The 15,398-nt window shown below is 37.8% G+C and overlaps 1 protein-coding gene across 1 annotated transcript in view; it reads right to left on the reverse strand.

Moving 5' to 3' along the window:
* Window positions 1-2,580: 2,580 nt before the first annotated feature.
* The window catches only part of med27 (mediator complex subunit 27), a 90,716-nt gene continuing 77,898 nt past the window's right edge, over window positions 2,581-15,398 (reverse strand). The window contains exons 5-8 of the mRNA XM_088614638.1: window positions 14,478-14,585; window positions 11,085-11,126; window positions 8,928-9,005; window positions 2,581-4,676 (exon numbers count right to left, since the gene is read on the reverse strand). Of these exons, the coding sequence (XP_088470764.1) occupies window positions 4,542-4,676; window positions 8,928-9,005; window positions 11,085-11,126; window positions 14,478-14,585 (363 nt within the window). The 3' untranslated portion in view covers window positions 2,581-4,541. The remainder of the gene's footprint in view (window positions 4,677-8,927; window positions 9,006-11,084; window positions 11,127-14,477; window positions 14,586-15,398) is intronic.

Consider the following 15,398-nt stretch of genomic DNA (forward strand, 5'->3'; position numbering starts at 1 on the left):
GCCAAAGCTGATAGCTTGACCGTCTTAAAATCACTTTGGAAGGACTTCTTTACAGACAGAAGGGCAAAGTAAACAATGTGAATAATTTATTTCTCTCGTTGCCTGCCCTGTAAAAGACAGAGCTTGATAGTTCACAAAAAATGTATTTATGTGCATAAAAGCAAGATGAAAACCCAGTACTCATTAGCTGCAAAGGCACACAAGACTGTTAGCACATGTTTAGTGCACCTCCTTGGTGCGCTACATGCCTTTACATAGACATAAAATGAATGGTTGCATGGGAAATTTTAAATAAAAAAAGACTTTTTAAATTATCTACAGTACAGGAATTAGATCTATTTGAAGGTAATTGATTACACTTAACATATAGGCCCTTCTCACCTTAAGATCTCTTATTTGTGTAGTTCAGAGGGCAAGAGGTTTTACTCCTTGGCTTTCCTTGTGCACAATTCTATTGAGCCCCCACCAATGTACTCTAGGAAAATTATAAAGCAATATTATATTTATCGCAGCCTCTCAGCATAACGGCCCTCGCACTTAACCAACACAGAGAAAAGAAAAGAAAAACCTTAAAAGCAGTGGGAAAATGATGGTACAGAAAAAAAAAGTTTTAGCTTAATAAATTTAGGTCTGTTTACTGCGGTTTGATGGCTTAATCATGCAATCAATAGTATTCTGAGGGCAAGGGAGAGTGAGGCAAGCAAGCTGATGAAAAATACATGAGGTCAGAGGCTTGCCTGGGTTTAGAAAATTAAAACCTGCTCTGTTACATTTGTCTAATATCGACAGAAGAAGCAAGCAACCTTTTTTATTTTCCTTTGGACAACCCAGAAATTAAATAATAAAAAGATCACAGGGCTTGGAAAAAGGGAGAAATGGCATTCTGGGAATGGTCAAATATATACCAGACTTTAATTAAAAGGTTTGTTCTTTTTATTTTTTTAACGAAAGAGGGATTTGATATCCGTTTGCCATAATGAGTAATAGAAACTGTGCAGAACAAGGGAAAGAGAGGGAAAAAAGAAGCTGGCCTAGCAGGTTTTGTATTTCAGATAACACAGATTCACCAGCTGAATTAAGTTTTCTTTTTTGCCCAGAGTTCTCTGGCAAACAAGTTTGCAGCTTTCGGAAAAGGAGAAACAAAGAGGATACCAAAAAATAAAACTGTCAGTTCCTAAACAGCAACAGAAAAAGCAAATAAATGGTATTTAAAGGAAATGTTTTTTTTTCCATTGACCAGGGCAGGTCTCCAGGCAAAATCCATGTTCTTTTGAAGGATCCAAATTTGTCATCCTGAGCAAAGAAAACTCACTGTGAAATAACCAAAAGGCCCCCTGAGGCTAATGTGAAACAATCCATTCACAAGTTTTTACACTTGCAATAGCATGCAAGGTATATCAAGTCAGCCTCATAAAATATGCTGTTGACAGTAAATTTAAAAACGGCAATAAAAGTTGCTTTTAAACTAATAGATCTTCAATCCTTTTTTCACCTGACAAGTGAATTTCAAGCAAAATTTTACTCTTAATATTCAGCACTAATAAGCTGTAATCTGTAATCAGATTTGTAAAAATGCTTTCTCATTCAAGATGAAGTGTACATGTAGACAAAGAATATGCCATGTTTTATAATAGTAATTCAGAAGAAAATAAAAGGTACTGTAACACTAACACCACTTTACACAATTTTGTTAACATAGATGCTTCATTTACAGTAATATGAGAAATGTCTAGACTGACACGAGAAAAGATTAATTCAAAATACACTGGCATTTGATGTTTCAAGTTCATAATGGGGTCCTTGATGTTGCTTCAAAATCAAGGAAACAAAAAGGAGGAGAATCCTATTCACTCAACAGAATATTGTTAATGCCGTTAATGCTTATCTGTGCTGTTAAAGGAGCACGGCTGTATAAGTATTAATACAAATCATGCAATAGAGGTTTGTCCTTGTTCCCTTATCCAGCTGTGACCTTTAGTTTAACATGAGGTGAGTGTGAAATACAAATAGGGTTCACTGGATATATATACACAGTGCATCTGAGGACATACTTCAATTAGCAGGCATACTAAGCCTTCTTCTTTCTATGCAATATTGCCTGCAAACCTGTCTTTATAGCTTCCAGGCAACTGGTGAAGTGATTTCTCATCAGTGTGACACAGTCTTTCTCTATTGACCCCGGTAAACAGTATTCATGCTTCCAATCCACAGGGAAATCGGACTTTCATGTTGAATCTAAAACATTTTGCCAGTGATCTGCATTTAATTAAAACTCAGAAAGTAGGATGCGTTTCAAAGTGACACTCACAAAGTAACCTGATTCAACCCACGTGCAGAAACACTACGTTCAACTATTCACCATATGTTAAACAAGGGCCTTCTTGAGATACTTGTAGGAGGAATTCCTGCAGCCTCTACACAACAGTGAACATGTTTTATGGACTTCATATGCTGTACAGCTCTTCCCTAAGGTTTTTGTCAACACAATGAATCTCAGTCAGACCTTCCACAGAACTCAAAGTGCCCATTTCTAATTTCCTTCAGTGAGTGAAAGTGAACAAAATAAACAAAATGCCAAAGTGTGTCTTGCTTGTTTTTATTACGCCATTTCAAAATGAAAGCTGCATCTCCGACACAAAGGCCCTTAAGTACAAACATGTAGTCTCAAACAACAGCAGCGCTGCAGACTGTAAATGAAAATACAGAATTACACCAGATTTAGTACTCATATTGAATAAGAATTTATATCCCACAATTTATGGCACTGTTATATTCTTGAAGATGTCACCCCTGCAATTTTTTTCCTGACTGCATTTTATTTCGGTTAAAGGCAGAGAATTGGTGTTTTCACAGCTTTAATCGATGCAGACATGAAATAAGCTACGTTCATAAAAATACTGGGAGTAGTTTATAACTAGGTGCTGCTTTTGTAATTCAGTCTACAAGTATCAGATTGTGATGAAGAACAAATGACAAAACCTCTATACTAAATAAGAGCGTACTCTTCAGGTGCCATGGGTATGTGGCACACGATTACAGAAGATAAATATAGGAGATTGGGAATAAGGCAAATCAATGATATCTTAGTTTACAATACGTTTAAGCCAGGTCATACATACTTTTCTGCAAGTGGCAAACCTTTCTTTGTGACAACTGAAGGAAATTTGGTCTCTTTTTTGAAAAAACAGGCTACTGTAGAAAGACAACATGAAGACCTACTCTTACTGAACATATGTGGGCTGATCTCAGAGCTTCACTTCTATTTTAACTTCTGAAATGATCAAAGAGGAAAAAAAAGTACTGAGAGAGATCATTTTAATGTAAAGATGGAAAAACATTTTTAAAGATCTCATGAGATATTTAGTGAAAACCCCCCTTCAGCTTGCCTTGTCCTGCCATGCACATCACTGCTATTATGACTTACTTCCAGTTGAAATTTAATAACCACTGACCGTCTAAAAAGATGGAAGCAATCAACAAGACATATAACATTCTCTAAGACTGGCAACATTTTTAGATCAATTAAACTGAGTCCAGTGACAGAGGATCTGCAGAAACTGCTGCTGTTGGCACAATTATGGGGAATTCTATAATCTTTATCTGTACAGATGCCCTTTTATCACTTTTTTATTTGGGCAATATTTTTTAACAATTCGACATATTTCAGAACTCAGACTCGTTTAAAAAAATAGAACTCCTCAGCGCACATGCAGCTGAAGTCCAATTCTAAGCAGGTTTATTTATAGCAATGCTTTTAACTCACTTTACAAAAAAACAACAACATTCTTATGGGTTCTCTGGGTTGATCATGAAAGATTAAAGCATTTTCCCATGCTAATGGAATTGAACAACAAACTACACTAAACACACCTCCCCTCCCCTGAACCATTATTGAACTGACTGCACCGTGAAAGGTGACTATAAAGCCACATTTGCAGAAATGGTAAACGTGACATACTGAATGCAGGCACAAATCTTAGAAAGCGTGTAAAAGAATAAAGTGATGACTTGACACGGAGCATAATGTTTTCATTTTCTGCGCAGCACACACATGTAATATAGTGTGTATTTCAATGCTTGCTCCTCAGACACAGGTTCACAGCTGGTTTCTATGAGCTTGACCAAAAGTATTTCGTTGAGGTAGCCCCGTATTCTTTTAGGGTCTGTGAAACCTTGAGTTAATACTGCACATTTTTTCAGCAGTTTCCCAAAAACGTGGAGGCTATGAGAAACAGAACAAAGTCACCAGTTGGTAGAGAAAAGATCTGATTACAGTACATCTTGCCAGTCTCAATCCAGAGTTAAAAGTGGTGCTTCCTGAGGCCACTCTGGGTATGTGGGCATTTCGCAAAAACATAAAAATTGTCAAAAGGATATGGGATTATGCCCATATACTGTAGGAATCAGCTGGTCTATAAAACCTAATATAGATTTTATCTAGATCTTCAGAACTCTCTTAAAGTTTACTGACACTTTCAAGCCAATCTGGAGGAGGAGTTAGGAGAACACTGATCTCCAGTCCCTTTTCTGCTATTCCTCTGTCACTGGCGGCAGGTGTCATGGAAGGCTTCCAGTGTGCGGAAATCTCTCCAGGTTGGTGGCAGCCCATCTTGAAGAAACTTTCCACAGCGCTGGCATGGAGTCTGGAACAACTTGATGTAACTTCTCAACCAGGTCTGGGAAAAAGAGCAAGCAGAAATCACCCATTAAACCCAATACTTACAGACGCAGGGCTTAACAGATAAGAAAGTATAATACAGTATAATATATGACAGTACAACATTAGCTAGACTAGACTGAACATTGACTAGATTAGACGTAAAGCCCTTGAGGTGTAAAGAACAAAATAAAAATAAAAAAACAAAATTGTATTCTAAAAAAAATGAATTTGCATTTTAAGTTGATGAGTAAAGCTGACTCTCAATACAATATTGCTTTTAAAGAAATATTAAATTTTAAATGATATCTCAACTCCCTGCAAAACAAAACTCCAAACCTGTTTTCTGGGAGATTCACTTTGAACATTAGCTTTTATTACAAGCTACACTCCCAAACTAGTAATGCAATCACCATTTCTATTTTCTAAGTACAGGGCCATAAGACCAAGCCAGTGTGGAAAATTTTATGCAGGGCAACATCCCAGACTCTGCTGTTTGCTCTGAAGCGACCTGCTGGGGAGAGCGACCTCTATTATGCAGTAGCTGTGCAAATAAAAACAACCTTCATCTGCCATTTCAGTAACATAATGGAAACCATAGTGGGTGCTGAAGTTTTCAACTTTGGCTCAAGACATTATGATTTGAAGTGAGTGCACCTTTTCTTTCACTCTAACCTTTCTTTTTTCTTTTCAGTAATAAAACAAAATGAAAACCAATCCTGAATACCAGAAAGACTGCAATTAAATCTCTGATCTATTGTATGACCCAGAGACATTATCATTTAGGAAAAGCACAAGGTTATTATCACAAAACAAAAACGTAAAGATAAACAGGATTGAACAATCACTGACAAATCTAGCCTGAGGCAATCCATTATCCAGAAGTTCTCAGGTTTCTTTTACATCTTGCAAAAATAACTGGATCTTTAAGAAGCCAAAAATAGCAAAAATCAGCAGTAATCGGAGACAATAGTAGCAAAAGGACAAGTATCCTGAGGGTTTGTGGAATACAAAAAGAATGGAGGCTATTGTTAATGAGAAAGACATCAATTGTTTTAAAATTTTCCTCTAAGCTCTAAACGGCATAAAAAAGCTTTAACAAGTTCGTTTTTTTTACCTACTGTACCTAAAGAAATCTCAAGCCAATCTGAAAATACAGTACCTCATAAGTACCCGTATTGGACTTACTGCAGTCTGCACTTTATGACATGCCCTGAAGTCCATCAAATTGAATCGGTTCAATTAACTATTTGCACCTTTTCACACAACATGTGTGTTTGCGAAGACTTACCTAAAAGGTTGCTTTCAGAACAGAAAACTATGATAATGCCTGAAACCAGAGACCATTCTAAAATATGAGTCATGTGTAGTGTGCAGAAACGACAAAGCAAGTTAGGGTTTCTTGGCTTGCAACAGAACATGAACAGTTTTTTTTTCCTGTGCAGTCAATCTGTGAGAGGTCTCACCCTGTAGTACATTTCCCATAACTAGAAGAGCCGATATAACCCTGGCCACAAATCTCCCGGTTTCAGCAGGAAAAAACTGCATCTCAGGTAACAGCCTGTCAGTGAAAGCATATATTTTACCAATGGAGGGATTATTATATTGACACTTCTGGTTAAAGCTCAGCTTCTCTCTGTTAGAAGTTCTCAGCGGTCTTTGAGGAATCGATCGGGTAGGCTTGTATATTTAAGCTGCTTGTCCTCGTGTCTTCACACGATATCTAACGCTTCCGCAGTACACAGCTTGGGACTGCTCACACTTGTCAAAATGCATTTTCTGCTGGATGGATTTAATAGCCTACAATCCGTTTGGATGCAAGTTTATTTCATTTTACATTTCATTGGTCTCCTAAGCATAAAGATGCAATCTGAGATGAAGGCTTGTGCATTCAAATACTGAATCTGCTGGTAGATAAACTCACCTTTTGTTTTATTATACCAACTTATAGTAGAGTCTTCCCAGGTAAACAAATGCAAAAATGAGCAAACTTCATTTAGAAATTATTTAAACCCTGTAATACATTGAGAGAATATTAATAGTGCCAACAGATTTACTGTACGGTGGCTCTGTGGGTGAGGATCTGTGCCTGTGGCTGGAAGGTTGCCGGTTCGTATCCCGCAGCCGGCAGAGGAATCCTACTCCGTCGGGCCCCTGAGCAAGGCCCTTAACCCCAACTGTTCCAGGGGCGCCGTATAAAATATCTGACCCTGTGCTCTGACCCCAAGCTTCTCCCCGTCAGTGTGTCTCATGGAGAGCAAGTTGGGGTATGCGAAAAGACAAATTCCTAATACGAGACATTTTAATGGCCAATAAAGTGATCTTAAAGCAGTTGGTTCCAGATGTTTTTAGCAAATCATCTCGGCTTGCTAGTGCTCTGTGGTTTACTTTTGCTCATATCTCAGAGCACATTATTTCTGTGCAGGTTTATTTTTTTAGAACATCTATATTATGCTTTTTAGACCCCAGTACGTACTAATGTAATATTTCAGTAGCTTGGTTATACTGCATGTAGTACTATTTGCTACCCCTAACATTACCGAGAAAATTAAAATATATTTTAAATATACTGAGTGATCCTGCTCTGTGCCTAGAAGTAAACTTTGCTAATTACGCATTTAAAGAGCAAACACTATTTTGTTTGTGCACAAGAAAGATAGGATTTATGAAAAACATATTGAAGTTTGCATCAAATCTGGAAACAAAGCCATTTTTATCCATTATTTTACAAATCCAGACTGCGCCTACACATTTGGGCATGATCAGAACAGCTTTTCATTGATCTTAAAAAAACAGACTAATCAATCTCAATTCCTTCTGCACCAAAAGCAGTGCTGAAAAAAAGAGGCTATTAAAAGATGAACTCACAGAAAACACTACTGGGGCCTAAAAAGCATAATATAGATGTTCTAAAAAAATAAACCTGCACAGAAATAACGTGCTCTGAGATATGAGCAAAAGTAAACCACAGAGCACTAGCAAGCCGAGATGATTTGCTAAAAACATCTGGAACCTGAACACTATGTAGGCAATGATTAAACAGCTGGTTTCTAATGCAAAGATTATAGTTAAGAAGATAACATCTCGTGACAGATTCTGTCTGAAGGCATGTAAAAAATGTGTGTTCTTATGGTAGGCATATTTAATGAATTTACTCTTATTTACTTCACTATAGTTACAATGTGAACAAAAGAAAAAGACCAATTAAAGTGTGTATATTAAAGCCATAATGTCTCTTTCACAGTAAATATTCTTTTACATGCTATGTTGCCTAACATTGTCCAGTTGTTTTTGAAAGCTAGTGGCAGATGCCATAAAAATGACCAAACTGACTAATCGCTACATTATAAAATCAATTTACAGACTGTTAGTTCACATAACCTTTTTACTGGGTGCAAGGTTAACAGTTAAAATAAAACTATTCTAATGGGTTTGGTATGCTGTGTGGGTTTTTGGGTGAAATTGACATGGGTTATTTCTTAATGCTTCAGTTGACTTTCTTATGAAATACACTTTAAATAAACTAAAATAGAACCAAACAGTATCGTCTTCTAGATCTAGACATGTTGTGTTTTTATTGTCTACCCATGACTAATTAGGGCTAGAATCAGGTCTTGGTTTATGTATCTATATGCTGCTTTAAATCTCATAAACTTCATGGGATCTTTAAGATGTTATAAAAACAGTAATATTTTGTGGAAATAGTTTAAATATATTAGTTTTTCACAGAATCACTCCAACTTATTAAAAGAAGACGCACAAGACTACAAGATTGGACAAAGGATTGAAATGAAGTATCCTAAAAACATTATGCTTGCTTCTGCATTACGGATTAAGGTGTGGACTTAAACCGTTAGGTATGGAGTACTGTATTACGCCTGCCAGAATGTGGTATACTTTTTTCACCCCACCCCAAGACATAGGCAGACCTGGTGTTTTGAAGCCGCAATTAAATCAATAAGACATTGTATAAGAAAATGAGGGGGAAAATGAGGGGTACTAATAAGTAAGTAAGACAAATATCTTTCTTTAATTTACACATCTTAGAAAGAGATCACTGTTGTTCCAAAATGCCTATTTAGCTTATGTGTTCTCACTTACTGCACTCCGGAGGAGTGGTTCAACAGTAGGATCCAAACTTAAGAACAACAGGTAATGGTAATGATCATAAATGACCCGTAAAATTGTGGACGTAAAAACCTAATTCAAATGAACGTGCCTATATCGGTGCCCACTTGTGGCATGCTGGAGCGTATTGCAGTGGACTCACCATGAAGGACCTCACCACCACATCGGGCATCTGAGGGAGCTGGTAGTGCAGCAGGGCAGTCGTGGCGTGATCCGTCACCTTTGAGAAACCGCAGAAAACACCCCACGTCCCATCAGAGTCACCACCCACTGTCTTTAAAACAATTATAAACTATTCCGAGTTTATTTCTGCCATTCTTTTTTAAAATGAGACTTCCCTACTCCCTTTCCAACAAGTGATGAAGTAATAAAGAAATGACTAAATATATATCACACAACTTACAAACAGCATTTAATTAATGATAATAATATCTTGCATTTTATATAGTGCTTTTCATCTCAATTAACTTTACAAATAGAAGGGGACCCATTTTATTCACAACTGAAGTGCAGAAGTCACTTGGGTAGTGCCTGGCAGCTCTGAAGTCTATTGGATTTTAGATCTATTTATTGTACAAGCCATACACTGATTTCTAATTTTGCAGTGCACTAGGATCTCCAAACTTAAACAACCTAGACTTTCAAATACTTAATTTCTGTCTTTGAATTAACATATCCATGTTAAATAAGGCAATGTAATCATGCAAGTAGGACTACCTACTACATGGATGCATGCAATAATTATTCTTAATATTATTATTAGTGGAGAAGACAAGTCTTAAAAAAATGCAAGAACAAAATGCTACAATGAGGAATTCATGTCACATACCCAGAATATAAATCAGTAATTTATACATCAAAAGTAACTGTGGAACCGGAGCGCTGAACTGATGGGAGACAGTTCAGAGCAACAGAGTGATACAGAAGACTGGAGTGGCTGACTTTGGTGTTTTGCTGGAGAATGGCTTCCACACAACCTCCTTTTACCAGGAAATCTTTTTTTTGTGTGTAAAATAAATAAATAAGATATCCTTTGATCCAGTGCCGCAGATGTGTAAAGTCACTTGAAAAGCAATTTCTTTTAAAGGCAAACCCAAACTGGCTTGCTATATAATTCTGGCGGCACATATGCTACTTCGGCAGTAATTCCATTCTAATGAGATTCGGGGGAGAAGATAAAAGGTGCACAGCTCAGTCGGAAACTCGTAATGTTTGTGGAACAAAAGGCAGGAGATATGCTTTAAAATAGACGAAGCAAATGAAAAACCCCGCCGACTTCTAGGGGAAGAAAGATGGGAAGGGATCTGACAAACTCTGAGCTACATATGTGACAATACAGAGGGGAAAGAGAAGGACAGACATTTCCTAAAGGATAAGGGTCTCGGAAATCTCTGTCAGCTTGGGGAGGACTGTTGGAGGACAACACCACTTTTCATGTGAGCAACTGTCTTCAGAAAGCCAAACAGCCGATTCAAAAATATCAAGTAATTTCACATTCTTCCTTTGCGTAACATGGTAATAAAAATAAGCAGTTTTTGTTTCCGTTTTCTCAGTTTGGAATTGAAAACAATTTAACATCTTAGCTGACCACTGCAGGGATCACACCAAAACCACAGGGGAACAGACAACACAAACAAAACATCCTGGACTCCCAGGTGACTCCACCAGTAAAGATGACGGCCCAGCCATCACTAGTGGGACCAAGATCCCCCAAGTAGAAGACCCTGACTGGTAGGGTAGGACTTTCCAATTCTTAGCTCTCGAACCCAACAGTGACTCTTGAAATGAACTGGGTGCTGCAGGCTTGCTGACTCTTCCCCTGCCTGCATTTTCTTTCCTGTCAGGCACTGTTCAGCTCGCAATGTCTCAAATGAGAAAGGGCTCTGCATGATGGTATGTTATAAGATGTTTCCATGTGTCTGCTGGGGAGGCACATTTTGCCAGACAAATGACTTGTTCTAGATGCGTCCACAGCGCCAACAGCAAAAGCAAAGGCATTAAATAGAGAACCGATGAAGCTCCAGCTGATAATATTCATGTGTACCTGGTAAGGTGCAAAGAATAACACAGCAGAACATTAAAGCCGGCTTCAAACATATCCAACCTCTTTAGAGCCACACATTGAGTAATTAGGTCACCTCTCCTAAAGTATGCCCACATTTGAACATCTGGACTTTATAACTCTCCCTGTCCTCCTGGGTAAAAACTGAAAACCTTAAAGATGAATTTACCTGAGAATAACTTTAGGTAGTTTAGATTTCAGCATATTAGAGCTGATAATGTAAATAGGAGTTCTTACCTTTTGAAATACCTGATAATTGGACTTTGACCAAATGTCCAGCTGAAACAAAATGCATACTGTAGTTAATACTTAGTATTCTTACACATTTCACAAAATACACTGTTCAAGTAAGGCAAATAAATGGTCATTATTGATGGCTATTTAACTTGTGTGATCCACACAAAGTAAAGACAATTACATTTTGTCCCTCAATTGAAAAATGGTGTGCTTGTATCAATGTGCTTAACATTATGAAGACGTTTTAACCTTCCATTTTAATTCAGGACTAAATTGCTATGTATCTGATGGCTTGTTTGCTTTCATGTGCAGTCTGTTAAACATGTTGTTCACTGCAGCCAGTCTAGCCTCAATACTCTGCTGTAGCAAGATGGCCGGTTTCCAGATGTGGGGGTGGCCGGCCAGTAAAGTTACAAAAAAACTCTGCCCTGGAGTCTGAGGATCACTGCCAGAGAAGACCCCTGTCAGAGAGAAACCAGGCACAGCTGGACTATGAGAGGATTTGGCAGGAGTGTGGGAAAGCAGCCTGAGGCAATGGAGGTCTTCAGTACAAGGACATACTATACAGTTGTCTCTTTCTAGAACACGTTTATTTCAATTAATATTTCATATAAAAGCTGTGAAAGGGATTAAAGTTCTAACATATGAAACCAACGTACTTCTTTAGTCACTTAACATTTAGCAACTTTCTATTAAGCACGTTTTTTTGTAATAGTTTTTAAATATCCAGCATTTTAAAATCCCAACAGATTTCTCCATTTTATATCTACATAGGTCCACTGTTAGAGTCATATTAAGTACAGTTTAATAAAGCACAAATGGTGTAAGGTTTAGTTAGACTGTGAAGACACTGTTTGAAGACCTAGGAAATTAAAAAGTACACTAAGGCTTATTATTTTACAAAGCAGCACTCAAGTAGTCCCAGGTAAGGGTGATCTGCTGAAGTAAAGAAAAAAGCTCTCAAATTGGCACTAATAATCATGTCAGTCAATTAATCAATCAATCCAATCTAGGGGAGACCAGAAGTACAGTGAACAGGGGAGAGGGGGGTAATTTATATTTCTGGAAAACAAAGTCCCTGTACATTAAATAATGCACCTGCTTGCTTCTGTTGTATTGCTCTTTAACTTTTCACTTTCAATCACATAACAAATCTGTAACACCACAGAAAAAAAAAACTGCTGAAAGCACAGTATCGGGGAACGTCCTTCTCCTTCAGATTAAACTGGCGAGTCCTTCTCTTCCTTTTCCACCATTTTTTTATTTTAGAATGTCGAAGCTTTTCTCCCCATTCCTCCTCAGTGCTTTCGCATAACGGGAGTGGTAATAAGGCAGTTTTGTGAAGGTCGTCCGAACAATTTCAAAGGCGATAACAAATCAAAATGTTCCCTGAATCTAATATCAAACAGGGCTGGTGTCAGCATTTATTAGAGAAATCAGATTCGATCCCCCGCTGCCCCCACCTCTCCGACACGCAGTCGGGCTTTGAAGTTGGAAGAATGCGGGCTCGCAAATTACCCAAGAGACGCTTCTGATAGTCTTTGAAGCCTTCCTTTGATAGTGCTTTTTTTCTCCCCTCTCTCTCTTACGCTAGCAGGCTAAAGAAGCCATGTCTGCTCTCTTGGCACATGGTAATTAGTGGAGAAATCGCATAAACATGACCCAAGAGCCCAGCCAAGGGAGAATGCAGTGGGACCCCTGAGTTGTCTCTGTAGTTGTGGTTAATTCATGGAAGATGAGATATGGGGGGATTGGGGGTGGGGTGGGGGGAATCCAAACTACCATGTGGGGGCTCAGTACCTCTGAGGTACCGCTCCATTCAGCAATCAGCTGCATGCACAAGACTCCACTCAGTCTCAGTAGTCATCTGCCTCCTCTGATATAATCACGTGAGGGGGCACAAATTTCATTTTTAATCCTTCTCTCTCTACATATTAACCTCTCCATTTATCTCAGGCTCTCTTCTCTTTATCAGTATCTATTTTTCGAACCTACTCTGTAGCGGTCTTTCTCTGCGGCCGCCTCTTTGTTTTCTGTCTGCCTCTCTGCCTCCTGGTGGAGGCTGACTGGCAATTTGTTTTTTCCCGCCCAGACCTCTGACGAAGTATCTTGGGAGATTCCAAGAATACAAAGTAATCTTTTTAAAGTGCTGACAAATAGTGTGGGGAAGATATTCTTAATGTACAGTGGTCCTTTGAATTATTGGTGTATTCAAGGCAAGCAGCCCAGCTCAGCCTGAAAGAAAGGTTGATAAAACACTTACGGCTCATTTAAATACCCCCCTGTTTCTGTAAAATACATAAAACATTTAAGTTGCCCAAAATGTTTAGCACCTACCTACTTATATTGTTTTTATTAAAATACTGTTATGTTTTTTTCTGTCCTACTGTATGCATTGTGAAAACAGTTTTGAGCCAAGAGAGAACCACTGGTTTTCTGAGTGGCCCAGATTACAGGAATATTGTCAAGGTCTTGCGTGGTGAGTTGAATTCTCCCACCATCACTAATCACATGCACAAGCTCATATATTTGTGTCATAACATTCTGCACTGCTCAAACATATTATTTGTATTTTGTGTTTCTGTTGATTTTAATCAGAAGTTCTTCTGAACAGCAAGATGTCTGTGAATGAAAAAATGGAAATCTACCGAGTTGTGTAAAAAATAAACACCTGCTTTAGGGAGTCTGCTTTCTACTACATTTCTGTTTTTTTTTTCAAAAATAAATTAAAAGGTCATGAAATCTAGATTCAACATTATCATCAATTAACACCTTCAGTTAAGTTTTAATGGCAAATGTTTAGTTGTAGCGCTAACATGCATACAGTAGTTGTAGTTCTATTAGCCCAATTAAAAAAAGCACTTTTGAAACTGTACATCCGATACCTTATACAGGTAGGAAGTTTGGATATTCCACATATAATTAATTGTGATTAGGGTTCTCTAGTGTTTCCATGCAATAATCTTTGTTCAAATAATTCTAACGAGAAATTGATTGAATGAGAAAAGTAATGAAAAACATGCCTGCCCTTATTTTGATCTTCACAAAGATGCAAATGTGTATATACATGCACACAAAGCATTTATAAAGTTAGATGGCCTATTCAGACAATTGATTCAGGTTCCTTGAAAACATACTTGAATGTTTTGATTGAGAGACAACACAATACAGCAGGAAGCAGGAAGCTGTCCAGTGTCCACTATATACAGTTAAAGTACCTGTGAGCCAAAGTTATATCTAAACTTGTACAAATACCTAATTTCATTGCTCTTCTGTTACCATGATGGGACTGACTGAAAAGGCCAAGTAACTTTATAAATACCCTAAATTTGGCTTTGAGTAGATATTTTCTCTCCAGCACTGCTGTGCTGTCCCCACACTGTGAAACTCTACCTTGCCATCTTCAGAGTACACATTCTCGTTGAATGCCCTCACAATCGTCCGATCGATAAACAGGCTCCGCATTACGACTATGCCTTTTAGCACTTTCCCCAAAGTCACCTGTGAGACATCAAATCAAGGGAAAAAGAAAGAATTAGGCACAGACACCTTTCATGCCACACTAACCTGTGTAAACGTGACAAGCCACTGTTACAAATGTCAGATGCCTAACAGTTATTTCAACAGTGCTAGTGCTATACAGATCCCTTTGTGTGAACATCTATATATAGATATTTTGCAGCTTGAACCCTCAGATTGGCTGGGACTCTGCACTGCTGTTGTATATATTTATATATGCTTCTTACTATTTCTCAAATAGCCGGTCTTAGCAACGCTGGAGAAGAGATTCAGCAATGCCAGCAGTTTCCTTTAAAGATTTTGTGGATGTTTAAATTTTTAATATCTCCTTTAGCTGATGATTACATAGAATAAGATGAGAGTTAGAGTTTACAGTTGGTGCCTTTTGGGGCTATATAAACACAATCTATCGTCCTAGGATGAATACTTTTATTTTTGATAAGAAATTCAGATACATTCAGTTATGATTTAGCTACTATACATTATCATTTATTTTGCATTTTCATTTTTCACACAACAGTTATAGTCACCTAGGATCAGTTCAATATGATTGTGTGAAGCCCCAATTGAGAAAAATGCATCAAGTAAAAAGTCAATGACAGACTGACATGTTTACACAGGCTTCAAAACCAAGATTTTACAAAACAAGTGCAATGATGGAAAGTGAAAACTGTGCTACTGTTCTACTTTTGACGCACAAACATGAAGCTAAATGTTAACCCCCTAATAGCATGTGGACAAAAAGGGACGACATTCACTCAGAGACTGCTCAATTAAAGTTGAATTATAGTTTTA

This window comes from Lepisosteus platostomus, chromosome 21, assembly GCF_059453375.1.
Source record: "Lepisosteus platostomus isolate fLepPlt1 chromosome 21, fLepPlt1.hap1, whole genome shotgun sequence".
In the NCBI taxonomy this organism is placed as follows: Eukaryota; Metazoa; Chordata; class Actinopteri; order Semionotiformes; family Lepisosteidae; genus Lepisosteus; species Lepisosteus platostomus.